This window comes from Corythoichthys intestinalis, chromosome 2 (assembly GCF_030265065.1).
Source record: "Corythoichthys intestinalis isolate RoL2023-P3 chromosome 2, ASM3026506v1, whole genome shotgun sequence".
NCBI lineage: Eukaryota > Metazoa > Chordata > Actinopteri > Syngnathiformes > Syngnathidae > Corythoichthys > Corythoichthys intestinalis.
The window spans coordinates 71,795,495-71,815,584 of NC_080396.1; the positions used below are offsets into that span (position 1 = coordinate 71,795,495).

The following is a 20,090-nucleotide window of genomic DNA, read 5'->3' on the forward strand; positions in this document are numbered from 1 at the left end:
AAATCAGAGACACTGAGAGAGAAGAGTGTTGTGACGCTGTAACAAACGTGATGCTAGGCTAGGTGGCTCCAATATTTCCTGACTGTAGCCGAACGCCTACAATCTACACCTAGATATCAAATCCTTATAGAACTACATGCGAAATGATAGACGCCGGCGTCAATAAACAGCCGCCATTTTGAAGCAGTAGACTTCTCAGAAAGGCTCTGTTGTAGTGAACCTTCCTAGCGAACTTCAGTAACTTCTGATCTAAAATACTCCTAAATCAGAAAACTCTTGACTTGAAACTATCTTTAAATGATGAAACAGTTTTAAAACTTTAACATGTCTTCTTTCGACATGTTAAAGTTTTAAAACTTTAGAAGGGAACTAATGCCAAAATGGTAGCAATTTTAACAACTTTAACAATTGATTCACAACATTAAACGATTTCCAAACATAGCAAAGGTTGCTATGTTTTGTTTTGTTTTGTTTTGTTTTTTTATGAAAAAAAGAACATGAAAGGTAACACCAGTTACTTTGCCAAGTAAGTAATTACTCTTACCTTCAGGTAACTGAGTTACTAACTCAATTACTTTTTGGGAGAAGTAATTTGTAACTAATTAATTACTTTTTAAAAGTAAGATTAACAACACTGGTCATAAAGATGAAGTCTGCAGAATGCAAAGTGACGAAAGCGGAGATTTCATCCTGCCAATTTGTTGCCGAACACAATTTGCCCGCAACTATTGCTGATCACTTCTCAGAATTAGCAAAAGAAATGTTCCCTGACTCAAAGATTTCATTGGTGAGTTAATTTTATAAATTGATCTTTTAATTTATAATTGGACACACTAACGAACTACCTTCAAGTCAAGCTGAATTGCGAGCTGAAGTGCAGCCATCAAAAGACATGATAGAAATTGCCAAAAGTGCTACATACAATTTTAACAAAAGTCACTGTTAAATTTTAGTAATCGCGATGTAGCTGAAGATATTGTTCTTTGATTGCACCAGGTTATATGTTACAATATTACCAATAAATTCATATTATTTTAAAAATAGATTTTTTTTTTTTTGTTTCATATTGCACGCTATATACAACGTTGTAAGATTAGTCACCAATTTGTAAGGGCATACAACACTATTTGTAAGATTGCCAACAGCCTCGGGTTGACAGGTATGGAAATAGTCCTCAGTGTTTTCTTCATTGCTACTTACGACATGCCGAAAACAACTTTGAGTTAAATAGCGAAAGTAATTGAAAGAAGTGACATCTATCCGATTAATCGTTGAATTAATTGTCCGATTAATCGGTTATGAAAATAATCATTAGTTGCAGCCCTAATGTCCATGCATTGATTTTGATGGGAATGTCGCCCCTACCAACATGACTGCCCTGAGGACATCTTAGTGGGGGCGATGAAAGGTCATTTCATGCATTTCCCGTGAATTAAAATGAGTTCATCACTAGTGGACTTCCAATCCATTTTAAAGCGGGAGGGCGGCATCCATCCCTCCTACTTGAAATGGATTGGACGTCCACTGCTGTCAACATGCAAAAACATCCTTCCTCCCTCTCTTTGCTTCCAGCACTTGTCTGCTCTTGAGTTCTCGAGCAAGAGCGCGTGGGGGTGGAGGAGATCGAGCGCAAAGGGGGCAGGACTTTTCCTCTCCGGCTCCTATTAAGACCAAACTTTCTCCATTTCTCTTTCCAAGTTCAACCCTGACCGCACTCGCTTCCATCCTTCGCAGGATGGACCCGCGACTAACTCATCTCCTCATCTCGTCCCCGGTTCGGACCTAGTCTCGCCTTCTCCATGCGCCGAACGAACAATGGTGGGGTTCCTCGGTTCGTTTTGCTTCCGTCTGCTGTCGCTTTACGTGCTGCTGGACTCGCAGCTCGGAGCCGGAGCCCCCGTTTTCCAGGGTTTTTATCTCCCACCTGCGAACGGATCGCAGTTCTCGCCAGCCCGCAGGACGGATGGGGTGGTTCGGACTATAGATCGGATTTATAACGGAGGAGGGAAAGCGGGATACCTCGTCTACCTGGACGGAACTCGATTCCAGCTGGACATGGAGCGCGACGGATCGCTTCTGTCGCATCGCTCGGGCTCGGAGTCCGTCCTCGCCGCCATCGGAGCCGGTTCTGGCTTTCTGCAGCGGGACTGCGTCTACCGGGGGACGGTCGACACCGAGCCGGAGTCGCTGGCCGTCTTCAACCTGTGCGGCGGAGGTCTGGAGGGATTCTTCGCCGTGCGCGGCGTCCGTTACTCGATCACGCCGATCGTGCGTGCCAAGGGACGAGAGCGCGACGCGCGCACGCTCCAGGACCAGGACGCCGAACACGCCCTCCACGTGTTCACGCGCGAGCGCTTCAGTTTTGAAGCCCAGCGGGATTTCGGCGAGAGCTGCGGGACGCCGGAGCGGCGCAAGAGATGGCGGAGACGCAGAGTCGGGACCGCCGAGTCGGACACGAACGCGCGCGGGAAGAGGTCGGTCTCCAGGGCGAGACACGTGGAGCTGCTTCTGGTAGCGGACCAGACCATGAGCAAGAAGTACGGGAAGGACTTGAACCACTATCTTCTGACGTTGGCTTCCATCGCGTCCAAGTTGTACGGGCACGCCAGCATCGAGAACCCCATCCGGTTATCCGTGGTTAAAGTCACCACGCTCGGCGAGAAAGATAAAGGATTGGACGTGTCCAAGAACGCGGCGACGACTCTCAAGAGCTTCTGCAAGTGGCAGAACCAGCAAAACCCGCTGGATGACGACCACCAGCACCACCACGACGCCGCCATCCTCTTCACTAGGCAGGTAAACAACTGGTCTGTATAGACCAAAAATCCATGGTACTGTTGTCACCATACCCAAATATCGATACTCCGAGAAATAATACCATTAATACAATTTTTTAATACCATGTAAATAAAAAAAAAAAGATAATAAAAAAATATATACATGGAATAAATGAGATTATTTCTATCAACTGTCAGTGTTTTGCCATTAGTGGTCATATTTGCTCAAATTGCCCTAAAATTAACAGCAAGTGACCTTAAATGTACAAGAAGTAACCCAGACTGCCCAAAAATGAATTGAAAACAATCCAGAGTCAACAGAAAGTGACCCAAAATTGCCCAAAAACCAACATTACGTAACCCGAAATCAACAGGTAGTGAACTGGAAATACCCCAAAATCGACAGGAAGTGATAAATATGCAACAATAAATTGATACAATTTTCAATACTCCGTAAATAAAAAAAAATAATAATAATAATAATTTAATAATGCTTTCATTGTTTTTCCGTTGGTGGTCATTATTTTCGACATTAAAAAAAACGATTTACTCAAATTGCCCTAAAATTGACAGCATGTGACCTTAAATATACAGGAAGTGACCCGGAATGCCCCAAAATGAACAGAAAAACATCCAAAGTCAACAGAAAGTGACCCAAAAATGCCCAAGAAAGAACAGTAAGTGACCCAAATTAACAGGAGTTGCTGATTTTTTTCCCCCTTTTTATTCTGATCCAGAATGCCCCAAAATGCACCAGAAGTCACCCAAAAATAACTTGCTGCCTGCCATTGTCAACAATAGATGTCCAATTAATTTAAAGTCTTTTACTACTAGCTTTCAGTGTTTCTTCTTTAGTGGTCATTATTTTTTACATAAAAAAACACTTCTTCAAATTGACCTCAAATTAACAGGAAGTGACCTAAAATGTACAAGTAGGGATCTGGAAATGCCCCCAAATTATCAGAACGTAGCACAAAATCAATATAAAGTGACCCAAAATTTCCCAAAAACCAACAGTAAGCAATCTGGAAAAAAAAAACATGAAGTTACATGGAAATGCCTCAAAACTGACATTGGTGGTCATTATTTTTACAAAAAAAAAAAAAAAAAAAAACATGAAATGACCCGAAATCAACAGGAAGTGACCATTAAACAAGAAGTGACTAATGAACAGGAAGTGACCCAGAAAGCCCTGAAAATCATAGAAGTGACCAAAAATTGCCCAACAAGCAACATTAAGCAAATTGAAAACAACAGGAATTTGCCTTGAAATAAATAAATAAGTATTTTTATCAATGCTTTCAATGTTTCTCCATTGGTCTCATTACTCTTTAACACACACACACACACACACACACACAAAAAACTTACACTTGTTGGCTCAAAATTAACAGGAAGTGACACGAAATCAACAGGAAGTGACCCGGGAATCCCAAAAAAATCATAGAAGTGACACAAAATGTACTGGATGTGACAAAAACCAACAGTAAGCAAACCAAAAACAACAGGAAGTGACCTGGAAATGCCCCAAAATTGACAGGAAGTGACAAATAAACAACAATAAATTGAAACCATTTAAATTTTAAAAATAAACAAAAAAACAGATAAATAAATATTTGTATCGACTCTTTCAGTGTTTCTCCATTTGTGGTCGTTATTTTTGACAAAAAAAAAAAAAAATCCTCTAATTGGCTCAAAATTAACAGGAAGTGACTCAAAATCAACAGGAAGTGACCGGAAAATCCTTTAAAATCATAGAAATGACCCAAAATCAACAAGGAGTGACTCAGAAATGCCTTATAATCAACAGGAAGGCACTAAAATCAAAAGGAAGACACCCAGTAATGACGCAAAATGTACTGGAAGTGCCCAAAACCAACAAAAAGTGACCCAAAATCCACTGGAAGTGACCCAGAAATGCCCCCAAAATCAAAAGAAATTAACAGGAAGGGCCTGAAAATGCCCTAAAATGAACAGGAAATGATCAACAAACAGGAAACAAAATACTAACAATATATGTAGGAATCTTTGCTTTGTTACGGCGAAAGGTCAGCATGAGGGGCAGGCTGTACAGACTGTCAAAGGATCAACAAGTCTGACGTGCAGTAAATACCAGGATTTTTCTGGGTCGCTATGGCGTCACTCCGTTGCCTTGGCATCGCACCTGAGCGCTAAGCTGCCGCGTCGCTTCCACGACAAGCGGCTCGGCGCCTCAGGAAAGGAAAGGAAGGAAGCGGAGGAAGTTTGTTTACTCGCTTAGGCGTGTTACGATAACAGTTTTTTGTAGGATGATATATTTTCACAGAAATATATGGTAGTAGCGTTTTTTATGTTTTGTTTTTTACCTCTGATAGCATGAGACTATAACATATACATTTATAATCACCTGATTTGATGAGGCAACTAACTCATTGGCTGCCTTTGACGGCGCAAGACATCCAATCCATTTCGGCTGGGAGGGGCGAATGAATGTTTGATGGACATCTACCCCTGTCAATGGCACTGAAAAACGAGCATTGACAGCACATACTTCCACTTATTCGTCACCTTCTGTTGATTTTGGGTCACTTCCTCAGAGTCCACATCACTGCGGACGCTGCACCGATCAGCCTGTCGATCTCCCGCTCCCTCCTACCCTCACTTGTGAACAACACCCCAAGATACTTGAACTCCTCCACTTGGGGCAGGATATCATCTCTTGGGGGGGGGGGGGGGGGGGCACACAACCCTTTTGCGACTGAGGAACATGGTCTCAGATTTGGAGGTGCTGATCTACATCCCAACTGCTTCACACTCGGCTGCGAACCGCTCCAGTAAGAGTTGGACAACTTGATGAAGCTAACAGCACCAAATCATCTGCAAAAAGCAGTGATGCAATAGTGAGGCCATCTCAGCTGACTCCTCTCAATGTGGAGGAGTATCGACTCAACCCTGAGTCCCTTCTGGATGACCGAGTTTCTCACCCTATCTAAGGGAGAGCCCGGACACTTTGCGATGGTGACTGATTTCAGTCGCTTGTATCAGGGATCTCGTTCTTTTGGTCACGACTCACATCTTGTGACCACAGGTGAGGGTAGGACTGTAGATCGACTGAGGATTCGAGAGCTTCGCCTTTTGGCTCAGCTCATTCTTCACCACAATGGACCGGTACAAAGTCAGCATCACTGCGGATGCTGTACCGATTGGCTTGTCGATCTCCCGCTCCCTCCTCCCTTTACTTGTGAAAAGACCCCAAGATACTTGAACTCCTCCAATTGGGGCAGGATCTCATCCCCGACCTGGAGATGGCACACCACCCTGAGGACCATGATCTTGGATTTGGAGGTGCTGATCTTCATCCCGACCACTTCACACTCTGCTGCGAACCACTCCAGTAAGAGTTGGCGATCACGATTTGTAGAAGCCAACAGCACCATATCATCTGCAAGAAGCACAGATGCAATGCTGAGGCCACCTCATCTGGCTCCTCTCAACGCAGAGGAGTAGTGGCTCGACTATGAGCCCCTCCCGGATGACCGAGCCTCTCACCCTATCTAAGGGAGAGCCCGGACACCCTGCAATGGAAACTCATTTTGGCCGCTTGTATCCGGGTTTTTGTTCTTTCGGTCACGACCAACAACCTCGTGACCATAGATGAGGGTAGGAACGTAGATCGACAGGTAAATAGAGAGCTTTGCCTTTTGGTTCAGCTCCTTCTTCATCACAACAGACCTGTACAGACTCCGCACCACTGAAGACACTGCACCGATCTGCCTGTTGATCTCCCGCTCCCTCCTACCCTCACTTGTGAATAAGACCCCAAGATACTTGAACTCCTGCACTTGGGGCAGGATCTCATCCCGACCCGGAGAGGGCATAACACCCTTTTCTGACTGGGGACCATGGTCTCGGATTTGGAGGTGCTTTTCTTCATCCTGACCGCTTCACACTTGCCTGGGAACCACTCTAGTGAGAGTTAGAGATCATGACTTCTGAAGCCAACAGCACAACATAATCTGAAAAAAGCAGAGATGCAATGTTGAGGGCACCTCAGCTGGCTCCTCTCAACGTGGAGGAGTAGCGGCTCGGCCCTGAATCCCTCCCGGATGACCGAGCTTTTCAGCCTATCTAAGGGAGAGCCCGAACACCCTGCAATGGAAATTCTTTTCAGCTGCTTGTATCTTGTTCTTTCGGTCGCGACCCCACAGCTCATGACCATAGGTGAGGGGAGGAACATAGATCGACTGGGAAATCAATAGCTTCTCCTTTTGGCTTAGCTTCTTCTAAGCCAAAACGGACCGATACAGAGTTCGCATCACTGCAGACACTGCACCGATCCACCTGTCGATCTCCCTCTCCTTCCTACCCTCACTTGTGAACGAGACTCCAAGACACTTGAGCTCCTCCACTTGGGGCGGGATCTAATCCCCGACCCGGAGAGGGCACGACACCCTTTTCCGACTGAGGACCATGGTCTCAGATTTGCAGGCGCTTATCTACATCCCAACCGTTTCATACTCGACTGCGAATCACTCCAGTAAGAGTTGGAGATGAAGCCAACAGCACCACATAATCTGCAAAAAGCAGAAATGCAATGCTGAGGCCACCAAACCGAACCTCCTCAACTCTTCGGCTCTGCCAAGAAATTCTGTCCATAAAAGTTATGAACAGAATCTGTGACCAAGGACAACCTTGGCGGAGTGAAACCCCACTGGGAACAAATCCGACTTACTGCCGGCAAAGCGGACCAAACTCTGGCACCGGTCGTACAGGGACCGAACATCCCTTACCAGGGGGCTCGGTACCCCGTATTCCTGAAGCACCCCCACACAATTCCCCAAGGAACACGGTCGAACGCCTTCTCCAAATCCACAAAACACATGTAGACCGGTTGGGTGAACTCTCATGCACCCTCGAAGACCCTGCTGAGGGTGTAGAGCTGGTCCAATGTTCCACAGCCAGGACGAAAACCACACTGTTCCTCCTGAATCTGAGACTCAACCTCGCGACGGACCCTCCTCTTCACCACACCTGAATAGACTTTACCAGGAAGGCTGAGGAGTGAAATCCCTCTATAATTGGAACACACCCTCCATTCCCCCTTCTTAAAAAGGGGGACCACCACCCTGCTCTGCCAATCCACGTTTTTTCCGCAACCCAAAATCTTAAGATGCAAAGTTGAAAGACAATTTTTGGAATGTTTTCAAAACCCATGTGGATTGGACATCTAGAGCCGTCAATGGCAGCCAAAAAGGTACCAAGAAAGTGACCCCAAAATGCCCTAAAATTAACCCACGGGAGAGCAAAGCATCCCTAAAGAATTTCTCTAGCAATTTTCTTGCTTCCTCGCGGTGTTTTTCTGGGCACGCTGGCCTGCCCTCCCAGGCTTTGTGGACAAATTCATCCCAGGAATTTTAAAATTAGCTGCAGGGTGCACCCGAGAAACATTCTGAAAAAAATTCCACTCCTTTCTTGTGTTATCCTGCCGGCCCTCCGAGTCTGCACTTTTTTTTTTTTACTGTCAGCTGAAGCTGTCAGAAAAACAAACACAGGCTGCACAGAGACCGCACTAATTTAGCCTTTCTTTCACCCAGTTTCTCACTCGCGCCACAACCACACCTTTTTTGCTCCAAGCGAGCATCCGGAGTGTTGCTCGCTGCCGTCATTTGTTGGTAAAATGTTGTTGACTCGCCACCTGCTCGGGCAAGCCCACTGAGGATTCTTGTGTTTGTAGGTAGAAGCTTGGATTGGACGTCTGTCGCTGTCAATGGCAACGGAACAAAAACATTCACTGCTTGTCTTCTTGTGAAAACAGGATTTTATTTTTGCTTTCATGATGATTTTTTTGGTGTATAGATGAGCAGATTGTAGTTGTATAAGTTTTAGGGCTGCAGCTATCGATTATTTTAGTGTCGATTAATCTATCAACTAGTTATTTCGAAAAATCGAGTCATCGGATTAGGAACATTTAATGCGTTACGGAATAAATTTTAGGAGATGTAAAACAAAGGCTTGCTAAGATTGGACTTTCAAACTAAAATTCCTAAGTGTTTCTTCAAACTATGCAGAACTGAACTTTCATTTCACAAGAACAATAATTGAAATACCTGAGCTTAGCCTCAAACGGTATAAACAAATGAATAAATTAGGATTGAAGTACAACAAAAGAACAATTGGCTAACTTGCAGAGCAAAAGTCTGCTAGCTTTAATGCTATTAAAAAAATGTGTTTACAATGCTCTTAAAAAAATTGTTCAAACAGATATTCTCACAAAAATGGCTAAAAATACCTAAACTAGAATATAAACAAACTAAATTTCAAATGAATAAAAACATGTTAGCGCAAACAAAAACTTACCTTATGTTGGTCTTAACAGTGAGCAGCTGGATTCAGCCATGTTAAATGAGGTATGTCATATTCACTGTTCCCACTAGAGGTCAGTGTATCCACCCAAATCAGTAAAACTAAATGCAAACACATAGACTTCATAACCTATTGACATGACACGGGAAACGGGCCCGATTCATCGGGGGCCTATTTTCAAAAACTTCAAATTCAAATTTTTTCAAAACCAAAGCTGCTACCGACCTAAAACCAAAACACGCACCAAACTTAGCCGTATATGAGTCTCCATGAGCAGCGGCATCAAAAAATTCCAAGTCGTTCCCTTATAAAATCCCGATTATTTTTCAATACATATAACACAACTTAAAATGGCTATGAAAGTCTCCGATGTTACACTAGATGCCCAAAAATCACCAAATGGAGAGATAATCGCCTATATTTATATATATTTTCAGGATCAATAGCAATATTTAACATATCATATCAAGTTTTCGACCAAAATAGCAATTTATTTTATTTCCAACAGCTAATAAATCACTCAATTTAACATCAGAAACTTAATACTTGAGGAAAACATGCAGAATCAATTATAATTAATATGTAAATAGATTATTAATAAATTCTATATACAATCACAACTTATAGAATAGAATAGCCCTTTATTATTCATTATACACTATCTTACTGTAAACATAGCTTTTCTAGCGAGAATTCTTGTGAAAACATGCTTAAATCCCTGAATTCTATACAGATATGGACGTAAAACAGTCCCAGTTCTTGGTTAAAAGCAAAGAAACCGTGCAGTTAGTGTTAATTTTATGTATATATGTCAAAGTACAATGCTACTCTGTTAGCGAATGAGGCTAGCGGCCGCCTGACTTAAGCAGAGCTTTTATGGTGAAAATTCTTTTGAATAAATGGTTAACTCCCCGAATTCTTCATAGATGTGGACGTAAAACAGTCTCGCTTCTTGGTTAAAAGCAAAGAAACCGTGCAGTTAACGTTTATTTTACGTATATATGTCGACTTACAATGCTACTCTGTTAGCGAATGAGGCTAGCGGCCGCCTGGCGTAAAAGGAGCTTTTATGGCTAAAATTCTTGTGAATAAATGCTTAAATCTCCGAATTCTTCATGGATATGGACGTAAAACTGTCTCGATTCTTGGTTAAAAGCAAAGAAACCGTCCAGTTAGCGTTTATTTTACGTAGCCTATATATGCCGGCAACAAAAGCCTGCCCGTCTCATCAGACCATAGGACATGGTTCCAGTAATCCATGTGCTTTGTTGACATGTCTTCAGCAAACTGTTTGCGGGCTTTCTTGCGTACCGTCTTCAGAAAAGGCTTACTCCTGGGGTGACACCCATGCCCACCAATTTGATGTAGAGTGCGGCGTATGGTCTGAGCACTAACAGGCTTTCCCGTGTCATGTCAACAGGTTATGAAGTCTATTGGTGCGCCCCCAAAAAAACCAAAATGATATGTGGGGTGTGCTTAGCTTTGCTTTGTTGATAAGCAGTTGAAATTTGATTGAAATATTGTTTTCTTCTTTGCAGCTGGGTTGAAGACACCTGAGCCAAATGCACTTATATCCTGGCAGGGAAAGAGAAACCTTGTGCTTGTGCATTCCTCTTTCACTCACTTATTCCCTGCAGTGTTTAGATGTGCAGGACTGCCCGTCATCTTGACTGACAGCTTCAAGTAGCGCTCAGACGCAGCCAAGAAGCCGCAGTCAAATAGGTCATGGGTCAAAGATAAAGTCAACTAGTAGCTTCTTTTACGGGCTTTTTAAGCCGTTCTCCATTGGTGGTCATCATTTTTTTATGGGGAAAAAAAAACATACTAGAATTGAACAAAAATGGGTTATGGATGGAAATGCTCTAAAATTTACTAGTGACCCAAAAATTAGTGACTTTTAAATGCCCTAAAATTCACAGGAAGTGACCTAAAAAATTACCGTAATTTTTGGACTATAAACCGCTACTTTTTTCCCTCAGTTTGAATCCTGTGGCTTATAGTCCAGTGCGGCTTATTTGTTCATTTATTTGGGTTCATAGGTAACACATTATTTGACAGCGGCGTCATAAGACTGCCATAAGACCGTCATAGTTATAACATAACATTATCATGGGCATTAATGAATACTTATGACGGATGCCATTAAGTGTCATCCGGCAAATTATGTAACTAACTCCATTTATGTCCAGCTGGGATTTTTTTACACCCATTCAAGATGGAGATAACTTGCCGGATGACACAAAATTACATCTGTCATAAGTATTTTTTAATGCTCAGGGCAGTTTCATGTCATAATTATGATGATTTTATAACTGCCTTATGGCGCCACTGTCAAATAAAGTGTTACCAAATTCCATAAATACAAATTAATGAAACAACTAGAACAGTAACTGAAGAAATAATTAGCCCAGAACATGAATTTTGATTAACATCTGTAGCGCTGCAATGCATGTTAGGCACATTGAACCACAACAGTGTTGAAAGCAGGTGGCAGCAAAGATTTACTGTCTCCCCTAACAGAATAGTAATGGCCAACTTGAAGCTTCTTGAACCAATTGGCTGCAAAGCTTTATTGTGGTTCATTTGGTCTTATGACAGTTTTATGATGCCATTGTCAAATAAAGTGTTACCGGTTGATATCTTTTGGTCCAAATAGTATCTCATAATACAGTAAGGACAGCTGCGGCTTATATAGTCCAGTGTGGCATATCTATCAACAAATCGGTTTTCGTGTCAAATTAGGTGAGTGGCGACTTATAGTCAGGTGCGCCTTATAGTGCGAAAATTACGGTAACAGGAATTGACCCAAAATCAAAAGGAAGTGGTCCGAAAATCAACAGGAAGTGACCTGTAAAGTCCCTAAAATTCACAGGAAGTAACCAATGAACAGGAGGTGATCAAAATAACAGGAAGTGACCTAAAATCAACAGGAAGTGACCCGAAAATCAACAGCAAATAATCCCAAATCTTCAGAAAGTGACCCAAAATCAACAGGGAGTGACCTTCAAATGCCCTAAAATTCACAGGAAGTGACCAACGAACAGGAAGTGATCCAAATAACAGGAAGTGACCCAGGATCAACAGGAAGTGACCCAAAAATCAAAAGGAAATAATCCCAAATCTTCAGAAATTGACCCAAAATCAACAGGAAGTGACCTCCAAATGCACTAAAATTCACAGGAAGTGACCCAAATAACAGGAAGTGACCCAAAATCAACAGGAAGTGACCCGAAAATCAACAGGAAAAAAATCCCAAATCTTCAGAAAGTGACCCAAAATCAACAGGAAGTGACCTTCAAATGCCCTTAAATTCACAGGAAGTGACCAACGAACAGGAAGTGATCCAAATAACAGGAAGTGACCCAAGATCAACAGGAAGTGACCCGAAAATCCAAAGGAAATAAGCCCAAATCTTAAGAAATTGACCCAAAGTCAACAGGAAGTGATCTCCAAATGCTCTAAAATTCACAGGAAGTGACCAGCAAATAGGAATTGACCAATTAACAGGAAGTGACCTCTAAGTGCCCATTAAATTCACAGGAAGACACAAATGAACAGGAAGTGACCCAAAAATTAACAGGAAGTGACCCAAAATAAGCAGGAAGCGACCCAAAAATCAATAGGAAATGGTACCAAATCTTCAGAAAGTGACCCAAAATCAACAGGTAGTGACCTCTAAGTGCCCTTAAAATTCACAGGAAGTGACCAATGAACAGGAGGTGACCCAAAAATTAACAGGAAGTGACCTAAAATAAGCAGGAAGTGAACCTTAAATGCCCTAAAAGAAACAGAAAGTAACCAACGAACAGGAAGTGTCACACAAATCAACGAGAGGTGACCTATAAATGCCTTAAAACTCACAGGAAGTGGCCCAAAATAAACAGGAAGTGACTCGAAAATCAACGGGAAAAAAGCCCAAAACTTGAGAAAGTGGCACAAAATAAACAGGAAGAGACCCAAAAATAAACAGGAAGTGACCCAAAATCAGCAGGAAGCTACTCAAAAATCAATAGGAAATAGTACCAAATCTTCAGAAAGTGACCCAAAATCAACAGGAAGGTACCTTCAAATGTTCTAAAATTCACAGGAAGTAATCAATGAACAGGAAGTGTCACACAAATCAACAAGAAGTGACTTATAAATGCCCTAAAATTAACAGAAAGTGACCACTGAACAGGAAGTGGTCTGAATACCAAGAGGAAATGATCCAAAACAATCACAAAATGACCAGAAATTAGCAGGAAGTGACCTGTAAATGCCCTAAAAGTAACCGGAAGTAAGCAATGAACAGGAAATGTCACACAAATCAACAAGTAGTGACCTGTAATCTGTTTTGGCTGGTACGAAACGCCACTGAAAAAAAAATTAAAGAAAATTATAGACTGTAGCTTTTGCATTACATACAAAGCTACAATCATTTATTATATATTTATGGCCTCTTAAGGTCAATTAAGTCAAAGTAAAATGATTAATTGTTTAAGAAAAATACTCCAAAAAAGCAGCTTTGTCACCAAGTAAATGTAATCGGCTACGTCATGAAGCTTTTACATGGAATTTGCACGTGTGGCGGCGACTCCGCCCTTTCCTGAGTTTTTGTCTACATGACAGTGTACATTTCCCAGCTCTCGCCGCCGTCTCTGTTTGTTTTAGCAGTTCCTGATATTTCACACGTTATACTTCGTCTGGCGTCTGTCGACGACCCGCAGACAGCCCAAAGCGTCGACCCTCGGCCTTTTGTCGGTCAAGTTCAGGTAATCTTTCGAAAGCTCCTGACGGTCATGCAGTGGCGTTCCTAGTTTACATGGTGCCCTGGGCGACAAGACGTGTACACCATCAATGATATTCAAACATGTACATTAACAGCCAGTCCTCACAGTTTAAATGAATTTGATGTTCATCAATGTCAATGGCTGACATTGAGTTAATTTTGCGTCACTTTGGTTCCTTTTTGGTGCATTCTGGGGTCACCACTGTACCTTTGCATTTTAGGTCCTTTCTTGTTGATTTTAGCGCATTTGTGGGTTACTTTCTGTAGATTTTGGGCATTTCCAGGGCACTTTCTATTGATTTGCTGTACTTTCTGTTGTTTTGGTGCACTCTAAGGTAGCTTTCTGATGATTTCGGTCACTTCAGTATATTTTGGCAGCAGGGCCGAGAAAGAAAAGTGGTGTTTGGTATATGGCAAAAGACTTTTGGCATGTGGGCTTTTTTTGTGGTATGTGGCAAAATGGATTTGGTATGTGACATTTATCTCGTCTGTGGCATTTTTGGATGTGTGGCATTTTTGTTTTTTGGTATGTGGCAAAATGGAATTTGGTATACGGCATTTTTATTTCGTATGTGGTTTTTTTTTTTTTTTTGTATGTGGCAAAATGGATTTTGGTATGTGGCATTTTTTGTAAGTGGCAAAAGGGATTATGGTATATTGTTTATGATTTGGTATATGGCATTTTTTGTATGTGGCAAAATTGATTTTGGTATGTGGCAAAATGGATTTTGGAATATGGCATTTTTATTTGGTATGTGGCATTTTTTCTTGGTATATGGCAAAATGGCTACTGGCATGTGGCATTTTTTTGGTATGTGGCAAAATGGATTTTGGTATATGGCATTTTTTGTGGTATGTGGCATTTTTGTGGTATGTAGCAAAAATTGATTTTGGTTTGTGGCTTTTTTTGTAGGTGGCGAAATGGATTTTGGTATACAGTATGGCATTATGATTTGGTATATGGCATTTTTTGTATGTGGCAAAATGGATTTTGGTTTGTGGCATTTTTTTTGGTATGTAGCACAATCAATTTTGGTATATGGCATTTTTATTCAGTAGGTGGCATTTTTTTGGTATATAGCAAAATGGCTTTTGCCATGTGGCATTTTTTTTGGTATGTGGCAAAATGGATTTTGGTATATGGCATTTTTTTGTATGTGACAAAATGGATGTTGATATGTGATATTATGATTTGGTATGGGGAATATTTTTTTGGCATGTGGCAGAATGGATTTTGGTGTGGCATTTTTTTGTATGTGGCAAAATGGATTTTGGTATATGATACAGTATTATGATTTGGCATGTGGCATTTTTTTTTTTTTTTTTTTTTTTTTTTTGGTATGTGGCAAAACGCATTTTGGTAGTGCCATTTTATTTGGTTTGTGGCAAAATGGATTTTGGTATATGGCATTTTTTTGTATGTGACAAAATGGATGTTGATATGTTATACTATGATTTGGTATGTGGCATTTTTTGTGGTATCTGGCAGATAGGATTTAGAGTGTGGCATTTTTTTTTTTGTATGTGGCAAAATGGATTTTTGTATATGGTATTATGATTTGGTATGTGGCTTTTTTTTTTTTTTTTTTTTGCTATGTGGCAAAATGGATTTTGGTATGTGGAATTTTTTTATGTATGTGCCCAAATGGTTTTGGTATATGACATTTTTATTTGGTATGTGGCGTTTTATATGTAATGGTAAGTGTATGGTTAAAAATCAAAAATCGCAACCACACGTTTATCCGTCATTCAAAATGAATGGAAAATTTGGACATGCATAAGTGTCAATGGCATGGCCTTACTTGGGTGCCAGTTGAATGTCAATGCGCTGTGATGGTAAGTGTATGGTTAAAAATCAAAATTCGCAACCACACACTTATCTGTCATTCAAAATGAATGGAAAATTTGGACATGCATAGGTGTCAATGGCATGGCCTTACTTGGGTGCCAGTTGAATGTCAATGCGCTGTAATGGTAAGTGTATGGTCAAAAATCACAACCACGTTTTTCTGCCATTCAAAATGAATGGAAAATTTGGACGTGCATAGTTGTCAATGGCATGGACGTGCATGACCTGCAAAAATGCCATGTACCAAAAAAAATGCTATATACAAAAAAAAAGTCATATACCAAACACCGCTTTTTGTTCTCGCTGTCTCTTTTGGTGCATTCTGGGCTCAATACCTTTACATCTTAGGTAATTTCCTGTTGATTTAGGGCATTTTTAGGTCACTTCCTATAGATTTGGGGCTTTTTTAGATCACTTCCTATTGATGTAAGGTAACTTTCTGATGATTTTGAGTCACTAGAGTACATTTTGGCGCATTCTGGGGCACTTCTTATATATTGTGGATCATTTCCTGTTGATTTTTGGGCATTTTAGGTAATTTTCTGCAGATTTTGGCCTTTTTAAGGTCACTTGCTGTTGTTTTGGGACACTTATGGGTCACTTTCTATTATTCAGGGGTACTTTCAGGTCACTTTCTGATAGTTCTGGGGCATTCACTTCCTTTTTGTTTTTTGGACACTAATGAGTCACTTTCTGGTGATTTTGAGACATTTCTGGGTCACTTTTTGTGGATTATGGGTCATTTTGTGATGGTTTTGTGTCACTTTCTGTTGATTTTAGGGCATTTTGGTTCATTTACTGTTTGTTTTGAGGCACTAATGGGTCCATTTCTATTGAGTTTTGATCACTTTTTGATGATTTTGGGGCATTCTTGGTTCATTTCCTTTTCATGGGTCTTTCATGCACATCCATGCCGTTGACGGCTATGCAAGTCCAATTTTCCATTCATTTTAAATGGCAGAAAACGTGTGGCTGTTATTTTTCACTACTTCCCATTACAGAGCAAAATTTGGCATGGCAATGGCATGGACGTGCATGGCCTGCAAAAATGCCATATACCAAAAAAAATGCCACATACCAAAATCCTTTTTGCCATATACCAAAAAAAAATGCCACATACCAAAATCCATTTTGCCACACACACCCCCAAAAGAATGCCGGACGCCCAGGGGTTAATTTGTGCCGGATCTGGCCGGAACAAGATCCGGCACCTCTTGATTTTGGCCTCCCTGTGTTCCGGGACTTGTTTGGGCAGATCCGGCACCTCTCGTGTATAGAAAATAATAGTAATATAAAAACTTTTTAAAAAATGTATTGTAATAGCTCTGGATTGGGGGAAAAAGCAGAGGAGTCGTTGATGCTTTCTCCACTTTATTGTGGCAACAATAAGAAAACAATATACAAAATAACAGCGGACTGTCACCACATTCGACCACGAACTTTTGCTTCTCGCCCGTCTCCCCCTCGCTTCCTACTACTCACAGCTCTCCAGTCCCAGCGTCTCTTAAAGGGACTGTTTATAGTGTCTTGTTTTGTGGTTTTTGTTGACAAAGGTATCGAGCACACGATGTTCTGACAACTTTCTTTATTAACACATGGAGCTAATAGCACAAACACAACTTGTGGCTCTCAGCAGGCTGTGCCTATCTATCTCACTCCCGCATCACATGACTGAAACAACAGTAACGTTGCGTGCACTTCAGGTTGCCTCGGAAAACATTATATCAGAAAATTACACATAGTTATGGACATTCCAGTATAAAATAAAATAATAATATGCATAAAGTCATTTACAAAACAAATCCCAATAATTGCATGTTGTTTATGAAAATTTGTCATTTTTGTCATTTGAGATAGTCGGAGATTTGTTGATGCACTGAAAAGCTGAACCAACAAATCACGCCGCTAACATTAAAAAAAAAAATTAAAAATGGAAATTTGCGGCATCTGGGGAGCAAGCAGCTAGGATCAACGTGTATTTCAACATGCCAAAAAGACAATTGCTTTTACTGTCTTTTTTCCAAAAAGAATAAAGATGTTTCAAAACAAGTCAGAAAAGCCGGCGATTAGGGCAACTGCAGCGATCATGCTAACGGGCAGGACCAGGTGCTAACCAGGTTCACGGACATTAAGCCAAGCCGGGGCAGGAGGCTGCTACCGTGGCAGCAGCGGGTCAGGTTCAGCGCCACCCAGAGCGGGGGCTAGCTAAAGCGCCAGCAGTCAGCCAGGTGGACCACCAACAGCCAGAGCAACAGGCCAATACCCTTATGGGAAATTCAGGTTTGGGCTGCCCAATTTGTAAGGCGGTGGGAACTTTGGGGCCAGAGAAGACAGGCGGAATGAAACTCACAAAAGAATGGGTTTGTGTTATTTATTGTAATCTCTGATTTTTTTTTATTTTTTATGTTTTACAAGTTAGACTGTACGTTACTATAAGTCTCAACTGTGGTTATGTGGGCAATTGCCCATGCTGTGCCATGAATATCATCTGAAATTGAGGCTTGTATGTCCCACAGCATGGCAAGTGGGCATTTGCGTGTTGTTTTCAGCACTATTTTCTGCATATGTTCCGGGACCCGTGCCCGTCTCTTCCTCCTTGTACTTTCCGTTCCGGTACCTTATGATTTACAAATTAAGCACTGGAAAATACATTTTGGCACATATCGAAAAATGCTGCATGGCAAAAAAAATGCCACATGCCAAAATCCATTTTGGCACATACCGAAAAAATGCCACATGGCAAAAAAAAAATGCCACATGCCAAAATACATTTTGCCACATGCATGGCCTGCAAAAATGCCATATATCCCCCCAAAAATGCCACATACAGAAAAAAATGCCACACACCAATATTCATTTAGCCATATACCAAAAAAATGCCATATACAAAAATCCATTTTGCCACATACCCACCAAAAATTCCACACGCCAAAATACATTTTGCCACATACCAAAGAATGCCACATGGCAAAAGAAATGCCACATGGCAAAAAAAAAAAAAAAGCCACATGCCAAAATACATTTTGCCACATGCATGGCTTGCAAAAATGCCATATACCAAAAAAAAAATGCCAAAGACAGAAAAAGAAATGCCACACACCAAAATCCATTTTGCCATATACCAAAAAATGCCACATACCAAAATCCATTTTGCCACATACCCCCCAAAAATGCCGCACGCCAAAATACATTTTGCCTCCTACCAAAAAATGCTGCATGGCAAAAAAAATGCCACATGCCAAAATACATTTTGCCACATACCAAATACGACTTTTTGTTCTCGCTGTCTCTCTAATTAAGGGTTTCTTTTGGTACATTTGGGGCTTTCCAGCATCACTTGTGGATTATTTCCTGTTGATTTTAGGGCATTTCTGGGTTACTTCCTGTAGATTTTGGGGCTTTGTCAAGTCGCTTCCTGTTGATAACGCGTTACTTCCTGCTTTTTTTGGGACACATATGGTTCACTTCTGTTGATTTGGGAGCCTTCTAGGGTGACTTTCTGATCATTATTCAGCATTTCGGTTCCACATCCTGTTCATTGGTCTCTCCGGGTTGATTTTGGGGTATTTTCAAGTAACTTCTTAGTGATTTGGGTGTCACCTTGTGTTGGTTTGGGGGCAGTTACGAGTCAATTTCTGTTGATTTTGGGTCACTTTCCGTTGATTTTAGGGAATTCCCAGGTCACGTCTTGAACATTTTTGGGAAATTTGAGGACTCTTTTTATGAAAACAACAACAAAAAAATCAATGAATAATTTTTTTGCAGCTCCAAGTTGAAAATCAATAGGAGTGTTTCGAAAGAATGGGGCTATTCGAAATATATGGGGAAGTTTTGATTTTGTGAATATTTTACTGTTTGAATTGAGTTTATCACTGGTAGACGTCCAATCAATCTGAAGTAGGAGGAATGCTATTCACCGCAAGCCTTCCCATTTCTAAATAGATTGGTTGTCCATCGCCGTCACAGATAGCCACCAAGTTCAAAATGTTCCATATAAAGTATGTAGTGCTGGATATCTTCAAATGTTTAAAGTCCAGCGTTGGTGGTGGTCTAGTGAATGTCTTTCTTCCTCAGGTCGGTGCAGTCATGACATCAGCTGTTTTCGGTGTGGGCTAAACTAGCTTACTCAGACTTTTAACACGTGTGTCTGGTTGGCTGTTTGTTTAACTCCAGTCTTGGCTAACACGCGTTGCCTAACTTTGCTATCCAGCCTGCCACCTGTTCCATCAGTATTTCTGCCAAAAAACCCAGAATTCCTTGCATCCTTTAACTCATTATGGACAGTCAGGAAATACTATGATGTTTAAAAACAACAACAACAACCAACTTTAGAGTTTTATTGGGAGTTAATTTC

At 41.3% G+C, this 20,090-nt stretch overlaps 1 protein-coding gene across 1 annotated transcript in view; it reads left to right on the forward strand.

Annotated features, from left to right (window-relative positions):
* Positions 1 to 1,622: 1,622 nt before the first annotated feature.
* The window catches only part of LOC130912197 (A disintegrin and metalloproteinase with thrombospondin motifs 5), a 41,257-nt gene continuing 22,789 nt past the window's right edge, over positions 1,623 to 20,090 (forward strand). The window contains exon 1 of the mRNA XM_057830094.1: positions 1,623 to 2,796. Coding sequence (XP_057686077.1) covers positions 1,816 to 2,796 — 981 coding nt within the window. The 5' untranslated portion in view covers positions 1,623 to 1,815. The remainder of the gene's footprint in view (positions 2,797 to 20,090) is intronic.